This window comes from Arvicola amphibius, chromosome 13 (genome assembly GCF_903992535.2).
Source record: "Arvicola amphibius chromosome 13, mArvAmp1.2, whole genome shotgun sequence".
Lineage (NCBI taxonomy): Eukaryota > Metazoa > Chordata > Mammalia > Rodentia > Cricetidae > Arvicola > Arvicola amphibius.
The window spans coordinates 50,945,842-50,965,906 of NC_052059.1; the positions used below are offsets into that span (position 1 = coordinate 50,945,842).

Sequence of the window (20,065 nt, forward strand, 5' to 3'; positions counted from 1 at the left end):
TCTGATTTTGGAATGGTTTGAACTCAGTCTAAGGTGGGCATAGGATGCCCATGAATATTTATCAAGTCATCAAACCTCTACCTGCCCAGAAGCTCCATGACTGACTGGGCCAGATCACTGGGCCAGCTCTTTGAAAGGGATGAAAGCTAAACCAGGTTCCCTGGCCTTCAGGCACATCTCCCAGAGGCCAGAGCTGCCCTCCTCCCCTAGAGGTTACATGAAAGTGAAGAATATTTGCTCTTTGGATTCTGAAGTGGATAAACAAGTTGATGAACACTCCAAGACCCCTAGTTTTGGCCAGCAACAGTCCTAGCTATGGTACCAAAAAAAGTCAGTGACTAAGGAAAGTCTGTAACCCTCTCTGGGTGCTATTTATGTAATTTGGATTGGACAGAGCTCCACAGTAATGCCCGAGAGGCTGGCTCAGAACTGATAAGTGGGACAAAGGTACCTGGTCCCATGGTTACCACTAACAGGGGACTCTGGCTATGTTGCTGATGAGGCATCACGTGGCAGTGTCCCAACATGAGCCTCTCTGAGATAGCACACAATGAAAGAGACCATTATGCAGTTGTTTCTGCTACATCCTTGGCTGTGTGTAAGAGGAAGATTTGGACAGAATAGAGGTAGGTTGAAACCTCCATTTTTTTAAATTAATTAATTCATGGTTGCATATACCTAAGGGAGGCTGGTTTCAAATTCATTATGTAGCTGGGATGATCTTGAACTTCTCATCCTTTTAAATGCTGGGATCACAGAGCCTCACCCCCCCCACACACACAGTTTGTGCTTGCCTATGCCCTTGGAGGTCAGAAGATGTCAAATCCCCTGGAATTTGAGTGACAGATTGCTAAGAACCACCATGTAGGTTCTGGCAACGGGTCGTGGGTCTTCTGCAAAAGCAGCCAGTGCTTTTAACCACTGAGTCATCTCTCCAGCCCCTGAATTCAGCATAAAAACAATAAAAGCTACTACACATGAGACATGGGAGATAGGTAGGATCTTTTTTCACCCATGAAGAGACTGAAACTTAGGAGAGAGGTGTCCACATACAATTAGGTGTGGAGAAGATAAAGAAATATAATACATTAAAGGTTGTGGAAGCACAAGCAGAAGGGAGGTTGACTCTGGAATGGGGGTGGCAATTTTAAAAATAAGTGATACACTCCCCTCCCATATCCCTCACGATATTGATCCACTGCTCCATAAAGCAGTGTCTGGGCACTGGGATCAACCCACTTGAGTTTCTATCTTAATCTTGGTTTTGTTCATACTAAACTGGACAAGGTACTGGATAGCTGTGGGCTATCCATTTCTTTTGCTGATAGACTGGGAAAATGGACTGAGTAGAGTGAGGTAGCTCAGACATCACACTTTGCCAACATGCAGGGACTAGAGTAACACCCAAGTTAGCCATTACTCAATGAATGTTCACCCAGGGAACGGTTAAAAGTTTCACCTGCAGTTCAAGCCTTTTACCAAACACATCCAAATGGGCCCCCATTTACAATTTCCTTTATTTTTGTTTTATGTATATGGGTATTTTGCTTGTATGTGTATGTGTGCACCATATATGTGCATTGTCTGCAGAGACCTAGAAGAGGGTGTTGGATCCCTTGGGACTGGAGTGAGTTAGCTGTGAACTGCCAAGTAGCTTCTGGGGATTGAACCCAGGTCCTCTGGAAGAGTAGCCAGTGCTCTTAACCACTGAGTCATCTGTTCAGTCCCCCTTCCTTTTGCTTGTTTGTTTTTATGAGACAGGATTTTTCTATGTGTCCCTGGCTGTCCTGGAACTCACAGAGTCCCCCTTGCTTCATCCTGCTGAGCCTTGGGATTAAAATCGTACACCACTATTCTGGGCTAGGCCTCCCCTTTCAGGCTCATCATAGAACACATTATCTACAGTTAAGACTGAGTTGAGCCTTAATGGCTAGGTGTTCCCCACTATGCATTATGTGGGACTAAGAGTGTGTTCCTGAAGATGGACAATGTCGGTCTTTAATCCTGAGAGGCAGAAGCAGATGGATATCTGAGTTTCCAGGGGCTACCTAGAGAAACCGCCGGGGAGGGGGGAATGTATCCCTGGTACAGAGTCACTTGACTGGTTGGCAGAAGAGTAAAATTTGGCGAAATCATTTTGTGGAGCGCAAAGCCACAGAATGTTGGTGTGTGACGGAGATGACTTTCTGTGACTTCACACTCACCTGGCGACAATGCCAGAAGCCACCCAGGAATCTGAAGTCCCAGATCACCAGTTGCTGCGTCCCTACTGTCCCCCATCTATTTCTACCAGTGCCTGGGGCCACAGCAATGGAGTTAGGAGAAGGTGTCTTTCCTCCTTCCTTTTCTCCGGTCCCAAAGAAAAGTTTTCTCATTCTTGGGTCGTACTTCATTTTCCACAGCTGTCCAGGAATTTGATGTGGGTGCTGGGGGCCATCATCGCTATTTCTGCATTAGTTCGCCTCAACTGAAAGTGCTTTGGCAAAAGACATGTTCTTCCTTCACTGTTCCCACAGAGAAGGTGCTTCCAGGGAGGCTTTTTTTTTTTTTTTTTTTTTTTGGTTTTTCGAGACAGGGTTTCTCTGCAACTTTAGAGCCTGTCCTGGAGCTAGCTCTTGTAGACCAGGCTGGTCTCGAACTCACAGAGATCCGCCTGCCTCTGCCTCCCGAGTGCTGGGATTAAAGGCGTGCGCCACCACTGCCCGGCTCCAGGGAGGCTTTCCATAGAAAACGCTAGACAGGTAAAGCCCGCAGGAGCTGGGGCGACTGGCTCTCCAGTCTGTTGTACTTCAGATTTTAAAACAGTCAGGAAGCCTTCTTCTCCATCCAAAGCCAAAGGAGGCAAAAAACCTGGGCTAGCCAATATGGAGGAGGGCGCAGCCTGAGGTAATTGGTAGAAAACGAACTGGGTACCGAAGGGACCTTGCTGTCTTCACCTGTGAAACGACTCGCCTTTAGTTACGGGGGCCATCTTATCTGTCATCTGTCGCTGTATACACACGCATGTGCTGGATATTATAGTCGTTTGAGTTGCGATCGGAGGACTGGGCACACTACGCCGTGGAGTCCGCCTTGACCGTGAGCGGCGCTGCGGAGCGGTAGGAGCCGACGACCGGGCGCACTGGGCCGGGAAGGAAGCGCTGCCGGCGAGCGGGGCGCCAGGCTCGGCCTCCAGCGCCCTCGAGCCGGGCCGGGGCGCGCCAGTGGGGCGCTGGCGGCGGCCGGGGGCTGACCTCGAGCGCCGGAGAGTCTGCGCCCTCCCACCGGCCTGCGCTCGCCTCCCGCCGCCTCGGGTTAGGCGGCGGCGGTCAGCGCGCACCTCATCAATAAGACCTGACAGGCCGCCGGCTCCGCGGCCATCCATCAAGCCCGGGCAGCGGGTACATGGGGGCGGGAGCCAGGGCCTCCCCGAGGCTCGCTGCTCCGTGCTCACGCCACCGGGTGGCAGGCAGAACTCTCCTTTTCAGCAGAGTACTTACACCTCATTGGGTTCTCCAGGACTTAAAGATGCGCCTGGTTGCTTTGAAATGATCAGCGTGACCCCCTGCACTGCTCAGGCGGGGAAACAGAGGCTAGACTAGGTGCTGGCACACCTGGGCCTCACATCCATGCTGACGGAAACCTGAGTGCCTGTGGCACTTCACCTTGGCATCTAGATCCTGCAGCATCCACGCTGGTACAATCGTGCCCCACATATGACAAATGGAATAGGTTAAGTGGAGCTGTCAGTAAAACACCGACACATTAAAAATAATAAACTTCTGGAACGCGAGGCGTAGCTTAGTAGGTAGAGAGCCTTGCTTAGCATACCTGAAGCACGGGATTGGGATGTATCTACAGGGCCCCATACACTAGCCACGATGGCCTTGGGCAGTGGAGGCAGGGGGATCAGAATTTCAGTCATTCTTCATTTTCAGCCACACAGTTCTTCTAAGCTAGCCTGGATTACTTGAAGCTCAGTCTCAAGAGGGACGGGGAGCTCCTTGAATTTATTTAGCATTTCCAGTTTCACACTCCTTTTATCCCAAGAAGGGAACGTGCTAACCCCTCGTTTATCCGTTCCTTATTCTGATAACCAGACTCATTTCCTTACTCACAAGAAGAGGTGGATGGTAGGTAGAGACTTAAGTTTGTAGTCACACCTACAGAGTGTGCCTAGCACATAGCACGCAGATCTTGTATGGGAATTGTTACCATGCAGCTTCGTGGTAGAGAGGGACTTGGGACCTTGTGGTTAGCCTCACCCCACCCCAAGGAGGCTCACAACACAACAGGTCCTGATTTATCCAGGCCTTCCTAGGGTGGATAGAAGCTGGTGTGGCCCCACAAGGAGCCTCCTCCCCCCACCACAAATGTGGCTGGGCCAAGGTGCTCCAGCTGCGAACCCCAGCACCCATTTCACCCCTCAGTTCTTGCTTTCCCACCTCACCTTTTTTATTTTCCTATTGCTTCATTAGCAACCCCCAGGGGCTTGGACAAGGTACCCCAGGCAATAAACAGACCAGGCCAGACTGCTTCATGTCTAAAAGGAAACTCAATGATTTTAAGGGTGTGTGTCGGGGGGTGGGGGGACTTGGGGTTGTTTTGGGTGTGATTCCTCATATACTTCTCCTGAGTGTAAGGGCAGGGACAAGGCGTGAGAGCACAGGCAAGGGCAGGATGCTATCTTGTGCTGGAAATGCTGAACTTCCAGCGGTTTTTCTTGACCCATTCAGCTGCTGCTGGCAGGTGGAAGGAAAGCCTGCCGGGTTCCCTCAAGCTTTGAGGTTGGCTTACTTAGAATTTGGCTGCACAAAACCAGTCTTGCTGACTGCCTAGGCTTCCCAGCTCCACTATTCCGCCCATGTATCCCAGAGGTGGCTGCTTGAGGACTGCAGAGTGAGGGCTGCAATTGCTGTCCAGGAGGCCAGGGTAGGATCACATTAGCTCCTGCATTTGCCTTTATACAGCTTGCTGTGGTGTGTGTGTGTGTGTGTGTGTGTGTGTGTGTGTGTGTGTGTGAGAGAGAGAGAGAGAGAGAGAGAGAGACAGACAGAGACAGACACAGAGAGAGAGACACAGAGAGAGAGACACAGAGAGAGACAGACACAGAGAGAGACAGACACAGAGAAAGAGACAGAGAGAGACAGACATAAACAGAGAGACACAGAGAGAGAGAGAGACAGGGGGGGGATGGATGTGGGTGGCATACCCAGGATGGAACCTTGAGTCAGATCTGTGCAGCCAGGCTGAACAATGAGTGAAGACCAAGGCTGGATGAGTCTGCATCCCTTAAAAAAGAAGTCCAGAGCCTTCTGTGTATCTAAATCACTCTCCTGGAGTGTTGGAAGTGGGAGTCAAACAGGGGTGTGAAGCTCCCTGGAGACTGAGAGTCAGGCAGAGAGGAGAGGGGACTGAAGAATTTTATCTTGCCTCCCCAACACACACACACACACACACACACACACACACACACACACAGTCTCTCTCTCTCCCTCTCTCTCTCTCTCTCTCTCTCTCTCTCTCTCTCTCTCTCTCTCTCTCTCTCTCTCTCTCCTGCTTTTTACTCTCAGATTTATTGACATGTTCGCTCCTTATTGTAAACCTACTCCTTTTTATCATACATTCTATGTGTGTTGGCAAACACAGCAATCGTGTAAACACCAGCACAATCAAGACATCAGGACAGTCCTAGCCTGCTCCTAATTCTCTGCCCTCACCCCACCCCCACCCCTTCATGTAACTCTTTCTTACTCTGTGGCCCTGGCTACCTCTAATTTGTCTTCAGCTGATATGGTTTTGTCTTTTCCAGAATGTCCTACATACATGTTTCTTAAAATGTAGTCCACTGAGTCTTCTTTCATAGCATTGAAGACATTTTAGATTTTTTTTTTGTTGTTTTTTCGAGACAGGGTTTCTCTGCAGCTTTAAAACCTGTCCAGGCTGGTCTCGAACTCACAGAGATCCGCCTGCCTCTGCCTCCCAAGTGCTGAGATTAAAGGCATGTGCCACCACCGCCTGGCTCACATTTTAGATTCTTCATGTCCTTGGGTGTAGAAGCAGCTCATTCATTTTTGCAGCTGAACCCTACTCTGTTGCATGGATGTGCACACAGTTTATCTCTCACCTGAGCATCTCAGTTTGGAGGAATTACGAACACACCTGTAGGCTTTTAAGATATCAGGGAAAGTTTTTGGTACGTGAAACAAAACATTGAGAAGCTGGACATGTGGCTCAGCTAGTATTGGAGTGTTTTCCTAGCATGTGTGAAACTCTGGATTCAAACCCAGCTCAGAATAAAACCGGGTGTGGTGGCTCATGCTTGTAATTCTAGGACCTTGAAGGTGAGGGCAGGAAGATCAGAAGTTCAAGGCCATCCTCTATCTTCAACTACACAGCAAATTTGAGGCCTCCGTGAACCACATAAGATTTTGTTTTAAAATTAAAAATAAAATTGCCAGAGAGTGGTGACTCATGCCTTTAATCCCAGCACTTGGGAGGCAGAGGCAGGCAGATCTCTGAGTTTGAGGCTGTCTTGGTCTACAGAACAAGTTTCAGAACAGCCAGGGGCGACACAGAAACAAAAATTATTTATGTGTTTATTCACAAAGCTCTTGTTAGTCCTGTGTTACTCCAATGTAAATTACAGACAGTAGAGATGCTGAACAACCTGCAAAAGACGGGACTTAGTCCCTAACAGAGTGTAGCCGGTGGAGGAGGATGGGGAATCCGCTTTGCATTAAACTAGTCCTGTGCTTATTGCTTATGGAGCCCTCAGGGTCTCCTCAGAAAGTCCTCACCTGTTCTGCACTTCTCTGCCCCGCCCATTGGAAAGCAGTGTGGCATCAGGAAATGGGCATCTCCGGAGACTTCCTGGGAGATAGATATGGATTCTGCCCCTCTCCCTGAGGAAAGGTCCTTCTCTCTGTTTAATGAAGTGAGAAGTAGAGGCTGCTTCCTGGAGCTGGGAGCCTTTCTAGGGGCACCCGTCAGCACCCCCTCCCACACACACACATAGAAACCTATCAATTCATTTCTTGGCTCCTTGGTTCCCTTCAAATCCTTGTGTCTTAGCAATTTGTTACACATTAGCATCTCTGGGGAAGAACTCAGACTTTAAGAGGAATACACTCAGTCCCTCATCTAACCAAGGAAGGAAAAGTTGAAACCAGTCACTGAGCGCTGTGTGAGGGCCGTGGTGTAAGGCTAGCCTTACTGAGTTGTGACCGCCCTAGTCGTCCAGACTCCGGGCTGGGCTCCGTGTCCTCCTTGTGTGGAAAAAGGGTGCGGACTATTTCCCAACTGAGAGGTACTGGACTGTGGAGGAGAAGGAATGGGCACTTGGAGGGCACCTGCCGCAGTGGTGGGAAGTAGATGGACGTGGCTTTGTTGCTGGTCCTTGACTGGGAAGGGTCAGCCTGGGAACTGTTGGTCACTGGCTGGACGGCTTACCGCCAACCTCTTTCGCTCACCCTCCCCCCCCCCCCCCCGCCCCCAGCCAGCTTGCTACTGGGCCTGAGTCAGAGGGCTGTTTTTGCACTTGGGCTTCGGGCTTCCTTGACACTTTCCTGTCTCTCCGGGCCGCCACGACGCGACGCGGCGCCTGCTAGGGCGTCTTCTCTGGCTCGGGGTCACCTCTGGCTCTGAGGGTGAGGTGAAAGGTGCTGGGGTCGGCAGCGTTCGTTCCGGCCACCTTAGGGTGAGGGGGGAGGCTACCATACGGACGCAGGTCCAAGCTGGGGCTGCAAACATCAGGTCCCTGGGGACTTCCAGATTACCCTTATGTTTAGAGTTCTTGGGTGGGGGAGTGCTGGTGTACAATTGTACGGTCTGAAGATTCACCAGCCCTGTATATTTTTGTCTCGGGATGGTCCCCTCCTTTAGCACCTAGCTGTGTGTCGCAAGCTTCTACCCCAAGCCCCCACACACTGCATCTGGCATTTGACATTCTTACCTATTTGATGTGTTTTTCATCTGCATTCATTTTATGGAAAGAAGCTGGTCAGGACAGCAGCAAGTTCCCACCCCTATAAGTTCTGTACCACACAACAGTACCCAAGCAATGCAGATCGAATGACTGAAATGGATCCCAACTCTTTTTTTACTTTTCCTAGCCCTGGTCCTGAACCTCAGGTCTTCCTCCCTTCCCCACTCCCATCTCTGCCTGCTTCATTTCTGTCTCTTCCCATTTCGCTCTTGTGTCTGCCCTCACCACCCTTCAATTTTCCCCTGTTCTGGTGTTTGACAGTCCCCTGTTCCTCCAGAATTTATGGAGGGCCTTCTGAGAAATGACAGAGCCTCCCTTGGTGGGTTGCCTTTGCAGGATCACCACCACCTCCCTGTCAATCACTGCTGCATTGGTGCCTAGCTAGCTTCTCCTGTTAATCTTGACTCTAGCATCTAGTCTAACCCAGACATCCATTCTTCTTCCCCATCCCAGGGCTTCTATTGTTTCCTGAGGAATAGCCTAGATTTAGGTGGGCAATCAGGAGTTCGGGATATGAGCTACCAGGGCTGAATCAGCTCTCTGCAGATCTGCCCTTGGCCCAGAGTCCCTCTTCTGGGACTGGGTTTAAAGGCTGTGCATCACCCACGGACCAACCCATTTAAAAAGAGCTTTGTGTTCTCCCAGCAACACCAGAGATGCTAGTAACAGCCTCTCTTGCCTGGGCTACACAATTTTAATGGAGAAAAAGCAGAGCCAGAGAGGAACGTCTCTTTGAGTTTAAGGTCAGCTGGTCTACACAGCAGGACTCTGCCTCAAGCAAAACAAATGAACAACTCCTCCCCTGTTTTTGTTTTTTTTTTTTTGTTTTTTTTTTTTTCAAATTCAACCATTCCACAAACACTCATTGAACACCTACTGTGCACTGGCCTTGATTTTCACCTTAGGAAGCTTACTTTCTGGAGGGTGTGCTGGTGTGAAGGTGTCTGTCAACAACAACCAACAAATGAATTTCTAACCCCAGGGAAGAAACACCTAAGGATAAATTGAATAGACATATTTAATATCACCATAGGGAATTAATGGTGTTCTGTCTTTGGTTATAATACTACTCCTGGGCAACTTCAACTGTATAAATGAGGAAGAAAGGAGATACCACGCATGAATGAATTTGGGGTACCAGGTCACCAAAAGTATCTAAGAGGTGGCAGCTCCTACAGACAGCAGCCTGAGCCTGTTGTCTCAGGTGACCGAGCTTACAGGGAATTCCTGGGCACCCAGCAGGTGTCTGCAGCTCCTCCTCCGTTTTCCCGACAGCCGCCCTTCCCCAAGGAAGGGCGAAGGAGTCCTTAGGGAAGCCGGAAGAAGGGGGTCTGTGGGAGGAGGGGGATATCAGCAAGTCTATTTTGGGAGGACAGCTCTAGGCTCCCAGACCCGGTGGCGACCTTGCCAAGACTGGGACTCCGAACTGAAGAGCGTCCTCCCCATTCACAAAACCTCTGGCACCGTTCACAAACTTAGCAAAAAAAATTTTTTTTGCACAAGGCTTTTCGGGTTTCGTTCTAAATAAACTTTGCATTTTTAAATAGCAGACACGCGCAGTAACGGAAATTTAGAGATTAAAAAAGTAAGACGACTGTTACAGAGAGCATTTTACGGCTGCTATGAAAATATTAAGAAGTAAGACGGCAATCTCGTTTGGAGATCTGCAGCCTCCACACACACTGTCACCTAGAATTTGAGTCCCGATCTTTCTGGGTCGTTTTAAAGATGGCGAGGGTAACTTTGTCTTCCTCATCCTTGCTCGGCGGTGTTGTTTTCCCAAAGAAAAATGAAACAGGAGAGTGACCTGTAATTTAGAAGTGACTGTAAAATAAGCCATTGACTGATCTCCAGACTGGAAGCACCTGAAATATTTCCCGAGGTCTGTGAGAAAGGCACGGCTTTGGCTTGCAACACTAAACAATTCTTTAAAAGCGAGAATGTTCTTAAAGAGTTACTTCCTCCTGGGGTGGACCGACGGCAAGATCCGACCCTCGGTGTGGGGCTAGTTCTGGGGTTTGTATGAATGGGGAGTTTATATCGATTCCTTTTCCACCTGGAATCCCATGTGTCGATGGCCCAGGGTTGGGGGAAGAGTGCGTGCGTGGGGGTGGGGGGGGCTACACCGGCGCGGCCTTTCTAGTTAATTGGTTCTTCATTCTTCCTTGAACAGGATGGGGTGCGCCCAGCTGCTCACTTCGAGTTTTCTGCTTGTTCAGGGGATCTCGCGGTGTGGGCTATCCGTCACAGAGGGGGAGGGAGATGGTGTCTGTGGCATCTGGCTCCCCCTGGGGAATTGGGGAATTCCAGGACACTGTCTGGCAGCACACCGCTTTCGTTTGGCGCGGGTCTCTTTGCACGACGAACCCAACGCCTTTTGCCTCAGGGGCACATCTGCATCAGGGATGCGCGTTCTATGGGGCCAAGGTGGACTTCTGTAGTCTTCCCTCTGGCTCCTGTTTCCGATTACAGGACACTGGAAACTGTCCAAGCTTCAGATTCTTTCCGGAACTCGTTTTTCTCTCACTGCGTGGCTCGTGAGTCGATTCCTGCCCAATAGTCATCCGCCTCCTGAAACGCTGGCACTGTGGCTCTCGGTTCAACGTCGCCCACGGTTTAAAACAAACTACACGGATCCCAGGGGGCACCGTTGGTGCCGGGATCTTGGAAGGAAACCTCCCTTGGTCTCTGTGTGAAGTCCAACATCTGCTGTTTATTTTTTTCTTCGAGGGAATTCAAGTCCCAATTCCTCCGTACGGTCGTATTCAAATTACAGTTTCATTTCTACTAGCTCACAGATGGGTTTTAGTCTCAGGATCCTCCATGGAGCAAGAAATAAATTCATTATTTGGTGTTGCAAGGATTATTGAAGAGTACAGCTCACTTAAGCCCATCTTATTATGGAAAACTTCAGACACTCCACCTCCCCCATGAGCAAAAAGATTTAAAAGGTGGGAGGTGAGCCGGAACGTTGCTGCCCAAAGGGCAGAAATCTTGAGAAAGGAAAGCGGAAAGGAGAACGTGAGAGAGGTTGGGCCACCCTTCCCCGTCCATCCCATGGACATCTTCCTTAAAAATAGCCAAGTCTGAGCCTTAGAGTGCCCAGCCCCCCTCCTCCCAGCGGCCTCCCTTAGTCTGAGAGGAGCCTGGGAACCTCTAGAGGCAGCCGATAACCCCCGTCCAGCTTCAGCCAGCAAGGCCTTGAAATGCTCCCTGCTCCTGGCAACGCGTAGAGGTCGCCTTGGTTTCTCTGGTTCCAGCAAAGGAAGGGAGCAACTGAAGGGTCGGAGGGAAAGAGAGGGAGGGAGGGAACGGGGGCAAAACTAAAAGCGCCCAAGAAACACGTCTGGTTTGACTCTCAGCCCACACACCGGGAGAAATTTGGTGTGTGGGACCCAAAGTGTGGGGGTTAAGTCACAGGAAGCTGGAACAAATGTCTCCGTCCCAGGCGCCTGGCAGAGTAAAAAGAATTGTCTGGGGCCTTGGGGCTCGCAGCTCTCAGCCCAGCAGGAGACGGCCTGCTGGGGGCCTGGGAGGGAAAAGTGGCCCCGGAGAGCCCGGGTTGTAGCTGGCAGCAAGCAAAAGCTAAGAATCACGCGACTCTCTTAAAGATTCCACTCTAGTTTCTCAACAATCACAAGGAGCAATATCCCCAGCCTAACTCGAGGGCATTCTTTTTTATTTTATTTTGGTTTTTTAAGACGGGTTTCTTTGCATAGCCCTGGCTGTCTTAGAGCTCGCTCTGTAGACCAGGCTAGCCTCAAACTCAAAGATCTGCCTACCTCTGCCTCCCGAGTTACTGGGATTAAAGGTTTGTGCCACCACCGTCCCCAGGCAAAAACAGGACTACCCGCCTGCTAGATTGAACAGTCTACCAGCTGAGCTATGTCCCCAGAGCGGCCGCACTCCTTCTAAACCGTTAGGAGCTTAGTTTAGGGAGCGGTACGTGTAGTGAAAGCGCCAGGACACCACCTCGCTAAGGCCCAACCCACACACAAGGGAGAATGTCCCTGGCAGCGGCCAGAGACCTTGGGGACCCGGAGGAGTGACACTTGGTTGCTCCCTCAGACACTAAACCTCAAGCCCCAGGCTTCGTGGTGACAAACAAAATCAGAAATGCTGGCCCTGGTCCCTAACCTTAGTACATTTTGATCTATGAGGGTTGCTACAGAAAGGCAGATCTGAGACCTATGGCACACAGGTGGGGGGTAGGGAGGGGGAGAGAGGAGGGAGGGAGGGTAAGGGAGAGGGAACGAGAGACTTCTTCCGTGGGCTTCCGAGGCTTCGCGTCTCTCCTGCTCACCGGGTGACGGAGAATTCCTTGTAAATAAAGCAAGGGCCATACCATTCTCTTCGTGCATCTGAGAGGCTCAAATCCGAGTTTGCTCGGGGAGGTCTCTGATGCCCAGCGAAGGCCTCTGAGATTCCCCAGAAGACCGTCCCTAAAACTTTACCAGACCTCGAACCTGTGGCGCCCGATCCTGTCCAAATACTGTTTAAAATGGTGTGGGAGGTGGGGGGCTGGACCCTAGTCATGAGACCCCAGATTCCGGGGCGTCAAAGGGCTCAAGCTGGCTGCACCCCAGGCGATGTCGGTGAGTCAGACCAGAGAGAACAGGACTTCAGCAGCTCAGGACTGGTGAAGTTTTCTCTCCTCCCTTATGGCCGCTCTGGACCTCGGCCCCTTCGGTTTGGAAAAGAATTCCCCCAGCGCAGCCGCGCTCAGTCCTTCCTCTGGGATTTTCCTGAGATCCCCACAGGTTGGCTAAGGTCCCACGGGTTTTTCCTTTCAATCCGCTCAGCGTCCCAACCTGTCCCTATCTCCTGGGGTGTACCGGCCGGCGATGGCAATCTGCGGTCGATATCCGACGATGGGAGCGGATGCCTTCCCTAGCTCTCTGGCTGAGCGGGTTTCTTACCGGGTGGTATATTCCAGCCCTCTTCTAACTCCTCTAATCTTGTATGAGAAACCAGTGCTGGGGAGGGAAATGCGGCCTTAAAAAAAAAAGTTAGTTTAACCCAAAGCGTGAGAGCCACCAGCGAGTTGTTATCTGCAGCTGAAGGCTGTGGTAATCGATGGGTTATTTTTACGCGGTAATAGGGCCCTGTGATTGCTCTATTAACCTTTAGACCTGTCTGAGGGACTCTCCCCTCACCGCCCCGCTGCGCCAGGGCCTGCAGGCCCTGACGCCGACTCCAAACTCAGGTCTGACACCCTCCCTGCCCCCCACTCTGTGGTGGTGGGGGGGACTCCAGCCCCCTAGATGAGTTTTAACGTTGGAGACAGGCTGCTCAAACCCCCTCCTCGTTCTTTTGATTGGATCCCAGTCGCGGAGGGCTGAAAAGAGCACAGGGACAGATGAGAAGGGACAGGAGGCCGAAGGAGTTGGAAGCATTTGGTACGCGTTTTGTATAAATACATAAACTCCTGGGCTGGTGGCGGGTTCTCGGCGCCTTGCAGTCTCCACCGGCTGGTGGAAAGGTGAAAAGGACTCTTGGGTCTCTAGGCACAGACCTTAAGGTCCAGTTCGGGTTTTAGTACCTCCTGACGCTCTCTCGAACGCATTTCAGGGGCAGGGTAGTCTGAGGCTAGCTAGGTCCCCCGGGTGACCCAGTGGCCCCACGGGCGACCGAGAAAGAGCCCAGCGCGCGGGGTCACCTTCCCCTCTACCAGCCCCGCCCCTTGCCCACCGCGCCTGAACGTAGACCACTGAAAGTGGGAGGAAAGAGAAGGAACTAGTGATTAAAACAATCCTTGGCCGAGCAGCGCGCCGCCAGGCTGTCGGACAACGCCGTGGGCCGGGGTCGGCACCGTACTGAGCGCTTTGGTTCTCCGAGGTCTGTGCTTGTGGACTTTGCCTGTTGGGGGAGCTTTGGGAACAGCCGGGTTGGCGGACGCCCGGCGGAGGTGCAGCCGCCGCCGCGCACCCCCGCCCCCCGCGCTTGCACGTGACTCCTTCAGGCCAGTCAGCGCCTACGAGCCCAGTGCGGGGGCCGGGGGACCTGAGCCGGGAGCAAGGAACAAGCCGGAGGCCGGCACAGTGGCCGCCTGAGGCTCCGCCGCCACTGCAACTACGAGGGTGCTGGGAGGTCGTGCGGGCTCTCCGAGAGGCTCGAGCTGGCCAGGTAGGGCTCCCCCACCCCCTGCTCTTTTCTGGGGCAGGCGAAACTCACCAGTCTTCTGCCCTGGTTTGTCTGGAACAGGGAGGGAAGCAGCTAGTAAGTGGGAAAGGAGCCGCCGGTCCCTGCAGTGACCCCAGATTGGCTAAAGCGGGATCCACTTTTGACTTTGGCCTAGCAAGCACTTTATTTAAATCGAGTGAGAGCAAAAACCGAAGGGTGCTCGCGAGCGTGCGTTTGGATTGTTAGTGAGAAACTTGATCCCTTTTAATCGGTCCTGTGTGCAGATTCTCCAGTTCAGTTTTGCGCCCCACAGGCCAGAGCCCGTGTAATCTCTCTGACCGATCGACCTGAGACAGGCAGGCCGCATAGCCCCCACACTTTGGGGTCGCACTCGAAGGAGTATCTCCAACCTGCGACACGGGAAATGTGGAGTGGCTGTGGCAGGCGACAGTAGGACCTGGCGGGGGAGGGCTAGAGGCACTCGGAGTTAGGCTCAGCGACCTCCCGACATTTTCTGCTTTCTCCTGCTTTTTAGTTAACCTCGGCAAAGTCTAGACTAAGGCCCATGGATTGCGTGTGCTGCGCACTGCTGACTAGCGCCCACCCTCACTGCCTCAGAGAGAAAGCAGCCCAGGGCCGAAACCCCCACGGCGGACAGCAGGGATGTTCCTGGCTAGCCGCCTCTAGCTCCCTCATCCATATATTATATCGCTTGGATGTGGCCTGAGAGTGCGTGAGCAGTTGTTACCACTTGGGAGAGGGATGTCTAGATGGCCAAATTTCACCAGGTGGAAGGAAGAGGGGCTTTTCGGTTCTAAGGAAGAAGGTAGCGAGGGACGTGAGCCGTTGGCAGAGCTAGGGCAACAAGGCCGCGCTGCTGGGAAGCACCTGGGAGTTTATTTCCTGTACCTTTGGAAAAGGAAGGCAGGCAGGAATGACGCTTCGTGTGTCCAAAGAAAGAAAAGCTGCGTGGTGAGGCCGGCCGAGCTTCGTTTCTGAAGCCAGTATATTAGTTGGTTGGTGACAATTCTCAGTGTGGCGGGGTTAGAGCGACCGCGTGAGCGCGAGCCGCAAAAAACGCGAGCCGCACGGAAAAAAATCTGTAAAGGGACCCTATATGGCGTGTTGCATTTTCCAACTCTCAAAAAAAAAGTCCCAAAAGAAATGTGGGCTAAATTATGAAAAGAGAAGATATTTGCTTTCTGTTTGGGAACTTGGGATGAAGTTCGTGGAGTGATTCGAAAGACAGAAAACTCTGGGCCTGGCTGGACTACTGTGGGAATGTGGAGTTCGCTGGGCCCGCTCACAGGCGGGAATCCACTTAAGGGAACGGTGTCTGGCCTTTCCAGAAAGAGAACAAGAATTTTCTCCACCTTCTATTGTTCTAGTTACCCAACTTCAGGTTAAAGTATCAGTCATTTGAAACTGCAGAGCGCTTCGAAACGTAAGCCTGAGATCCCAAACTGATTTAGCGCTTGCATTTTTTTCAAACTTGCAAATTAGATTACAGAACTAAATCCCTTCTTTATCAGTCGAGAAAAGAAAATTTACAAACCTTTTTTACAACTTCCTGAGTTGAAATTACAGAAATTACAATTAGTTAGGCCAACTACTTGATATAAAATATTGAATGTGGACGGGCGGTGGGGGTGCACACCTTTAATCCCAGCACTCGGGAGGCAGAGGCAGGCGGATCTCTGTGAAATCGAGGCCAGCCTGGTCTACAAGAGCTAGTTCCAGGACAGGCTCTTAAAAAAAAAAAAAAAAAAAAAAAAAAAAAAAAAAAAAAAAGCTGCAGAGAAACCCTGTCTCGAAAAACCAGAAAAAGAAAAAAAAAAGAAAAAAAAAGAGCTAGTTCCAGGACAGGCTCCCAAAAGCTACAGAGAAACCCTGCCTGACGGGGGTGGGGGGGGGACAAAACAAAACAAAGAACAAAAACAAAAAAGTAAGCAAAAAAATGAATAATGAATATTTTATCAATGTAATTCTATTATTTGCATATCGAAACCCTGAAATTTCTAGGAAGTTTTAAGCTTTTTGTCTTTCCTTCTAAAGGAAGAGTTGACGACCTCAGGTCAAATTTCGTGTACCCATCCTCCAGTCAGACTCACTAGAAGGGAATGTCCAACTGTCTAGCCAATAATTTATTGTATATTTTGAAAAAGTAAATACTAAACAATTTATCAGTCACTGTGTGACAGCGCACTTTGTCATGTGTCCATTTCTGCTAGAGATGATGCAAAGATAATGAAAAAATTAATATGTATATTAAATGTCCCTTTCCAGAACTTTTGCAGTAATTAAGATGATGGTTTATGGTTAAGTATAAGCTACATCCCAGGCACTCTCTTGCTATGTATTAGAGATCGGCAATAATAGCTGTTCTACAGAATCTTCTAGGTGCCTGTTGTAACAGGTTTCTAAAGTCTGGCTATGAATGTTCTGTGTGTATTAAATTATAGTTGCCACCTACAATCCTCCAATGACTATGAGACACAGGTACCTTTAATATTTGCACTTTACAGATGAGGGCCTGGGGTGTATAAAATTATTTATTCAGGGAGTGGCGGACCTGGGCTTGTATCTAGTTCGTTTAATATTCTGGCAAATGCATTGTTGCACTAAAAAGAAAGAAACAAACAAGCAAAGAAAGACAGAAAAGGAAGTTAAAAAGAACAGAGAGAAATCAACCCAAAGAGGCCGCTTCTTAAAGGAAAATGAATGTGTATTGGGGATTGAAAATACTCCAGCATCCCCAGCCGTGTATTTTTTTTGGGGGGGGGGGGCCTGCGGCAAGTTTCAAACTCACCTACACTTCAGTTCCCTCTTAAGTAAAAATAAGGAAATTTAGACACCTTTACTTCATGGAGGTCCCCCCCCCACACACACACACCACCATATTCTCTGGTAATGCCCAACACGGGATGCCTGGAAGAATGGGATCAAGTACAAGAATCAATTCTGCTTTGATAGATTCAATCCCACTGGAAAGAGCCAGCTTGAGTGCTTCCCTGAGTTCTGTAGTGACCTTGTTCAACCCTCCTGCTTTTCTGGTCCCCGTATACAGTCTGCAAAGTGTTTAAAATGTAACTATTTGCAGAAACGTGTGGCCTGTCTGATTTGACACCCACATGGTGCACGGTAGATTAAGGAGTTTCACAATCCTTTTTATGGGTTCGCCGACACTTGCTCATGTATAAACATTTAGATTCTACCTCTAGGTGCTCTTTTTTAAGATTGCAAACAAAACTTTTCGTAGGTTGCTGGTTTTCATAAAGTTTGTCACCCCCTTCCCCACGCCAGCCCTGCCCCAATCTACAGTTCTTTCTTGTTTGAGGAAAGGTGAGGAACCAATTGAAAAATACAAAACGATGGAGATCTTTTGAGTCACTAGCGTTCCCTGGAACTCCAAACCTTGTACTTACAGAATACTCTGGACAAAAAAAAAAAAAAAAAAAAAAAAGAAAGAAAAAAAAAAGAAAAAAAGTGTTTGGAGAATAAGGTAAAATTAAAATCCTTCCTGATAAGCAATATAAAAATAATTGGCCCTAATCGCAACCGAGAACTGCCTGCCCGAGACCCCGGGTTTCTTAGGTCGTCCTCCAAGAAACTTGCCACTGGCAGCCTGATCCGGATCGAACAAAGGCCGAGGCTGTACCGCGAGACCACAGGAGCCGGGCTAGAGAAGGGCGGTTTCATTCGCTGTGCTGGAGAAGAGCAGGAAAACCGGAAAGCTGACCGAGGCTCTGAAAGTCTTGGGCTGAACTCACCTGTGGTTTATTTCCTCTTTCAGGACTGCCACGGCAGTGAAGAGTCGAGGCTTCCTCGGCCCTCTTCGCTGGAGCCCTGCTGGAACTAGCGGTATAGCCTGGGCTTGCAACAGGCGGAGTGCAGCGACTAGGCACATCCGACCGGTGGGTGATCCGAAGGACTGCTCAGGGAGTTCGAGCCCAGCCTCGGCTACGTCCTGGGGCACCTCCAGCCTCCCGGCCCGGGAGCAAAGTCAGCCCTTCTGCACTAACTTCTGGAACAACAACAAATCCAATTTGGGATTTTTTTTTTCTTTTCTGAGCAAACCAGAGCCTAGAGGTTGCTCCTCTCATGCTGGATTTAATTCGTATATAGTTTGAGCGTGTTGGGCCTCTCCCAATTGATTTTTGATCTCCGTTTTCGTGACAGTTCCGCACACCTACATTCTAATTCTTGTCGCTTTGGTCTGCTGTGCCCGCGTGGCTCATTGACACGCAAGTGAAGAGAGGACATCGACGCGCAGAGCTTGGGGCCATGTACCAAAGCCTGGCCATGGCCGCCAACCACGGCCCCCCGCCCGGCGCCTACGAGGCGGGTGGCCCCGGCGCCTTCATGCACAGCGCGGGCGCGGCGTCCTCGCCGGTCTACGTGCCCACTCCGAGGGTGCCCTCCTCTGTGCTAGGCCTGTCGTACTTGCAGGGAGGAGGAGGGGGCGCCGCGTCCGGAGCCGCCTCGGGTGGTAGCTCCGGGGCCGCCCCGTCGGGTGCGGGGCCAGGGACCCAGCAGGGCAGCCCAGGCTGGAGCCAGGCTGGAGCCGAGGGAGCCGCCTACACCCCGCCACCCGTGTCCCCGCGCTTCTCCTTCCCGGGGACCACTGGGTCCCTGGCGGCCGCAGCCGCTGCTGCCGCGGCTCGAGAAGCAGCAGCCTACAGCAGTGGCGGCGGAGCAGCGGGCGCGGGCCTGGCTGGCCGAGAGCAGTACGGGCGTCCCGGCTTCGCGGGCTCCTACTCTAGTCCCTATCCGACTTATATGGCCGACGTGGGTGCATCCTGGGCAGCAGCCGCCGCCGCCTCCGCAGGCCCCTTCGACAGCCCAGTCCTGCACAGCCTGCCCGGACGGGCCAACCCTGCCCGACACCCCAATCTCGGTGAGTACTGAAGGGACTTGAGTCCTGTCTGGGGCATTCAGCTTTCCCAACTGTTGGGGAGGATCCTTGATGCGATGAGCCTCCTAGGAAGGCAGCCTGGAAGCGGGAGGCTTGTGGTGGTGGTAGTGGGCCATCGTGGTGACCTAGTGGCCTAGGCACTAGAGTCCAGAAAGTTCTGTAACTGGGTGGACTGGTCTGCACAGCCTATGGGCGACAGTGAGGGGTGTCGGGCTCTGTAGGGTCAGCTGGATCAGTCTGGCGGTCTGATCCCAGGGATTCAGCCCCCCACTTCCTCCATCCCTTCTTCTGAGTCCTCAGCAAACCGAGACCTGCGCCATTTGGCAGCCAGGTTGGAGGATCCCTTAGGGTGGCAGATGACTTTCCGGTGGGGGGTTTTCACACCCGGAAATAATGACGAGATCAGTAAAGGAGACCGCCGCCAGAGGTGGGTTAAACCTCCAAGTTTCCTCGGTCGCACTGTGGGGTCTCACGGAGCCACGCCCCTGCTCAGACCTTAGTGCAAAGGAGCTTCTTTAGAACGTCTGAGTTAAATGGAGACTTTGTAGGGCTGCAGCGCCTAGAGGCGCCTCTTCTTAGGAGGGCTTGGTTAACATGAACGACGGCCAGTATTATTCCCGTTCAATGTCAGACTCGAAGGGACTGCTAACTTGCCCCTCTTACCCAACCAACACATTGGCATTTCAGAAGAGCCCTGGGCACTTGGGCTGGGGAAAAAAAGGAAAAAAGCTGTCCACTAGTACAAAATACCCAAATTCGTGTAGAATTTCTAGAAAGGGTTGGAGGTGGCCTTTGGATGGAGCTGGCTCTTGGGGAAGGGAGGAAGTGCAGACTTGAGAAACAAAGTTAACATTTATTGACTACCTACTAAGTGCTAAAGCCTTTTGCGTTTGCTGTCACTTTGAAGAGTAAAGTCTATCTCCTGCCCCTCCCGGTGCTAGGTTGTCTCCTGAGTAGAGGCACTGGCTTTGAAGAGGTTTAAAGTTATTCTCTGACCCTGGGTGGCCATGGTAGGTCCCCAGGAGGGGGGTCTAGTCAAATATACATCCCAGGTAAACTGA

At 51.2% G+C, this 20,065-nt stretch overlaps 1 protein-coding gene across 3 annotated transcripts in view; it reads left to right on the forward strand.

Annotated features, from left to right (window-relative positions):
• Gata4 (GATA binding protein 4) overlaps window positions 1–20,065 on the forward strand; it is a 69,913-nt gene that overhangs the window by 12,101 nt on the left and 37,747 nt on the right. For 2 of the 3 annotated variants that reach the window (XM_038310018.1, XM_038310021.1), the window contains exons 1-2: window positions 13,949–14,092; window positions 17,883–18,986. In XM_038310018.1, coding sequence (XP_038165946.1) covers window positions 18,374–18,986 — 613 coding nt within the window. In that variant the 5' untranslated portion in view covers window positions 13,949–14,092; window positions 17,883–18,373. Of the gene's footprint in view, window positions 1–13,948; window positions 14,093–17,882; window positions 18,987–20,065 lie in introns of those variants that run through there. The other variant, XM_038310019.1, reaches the window with a different exon arrangement.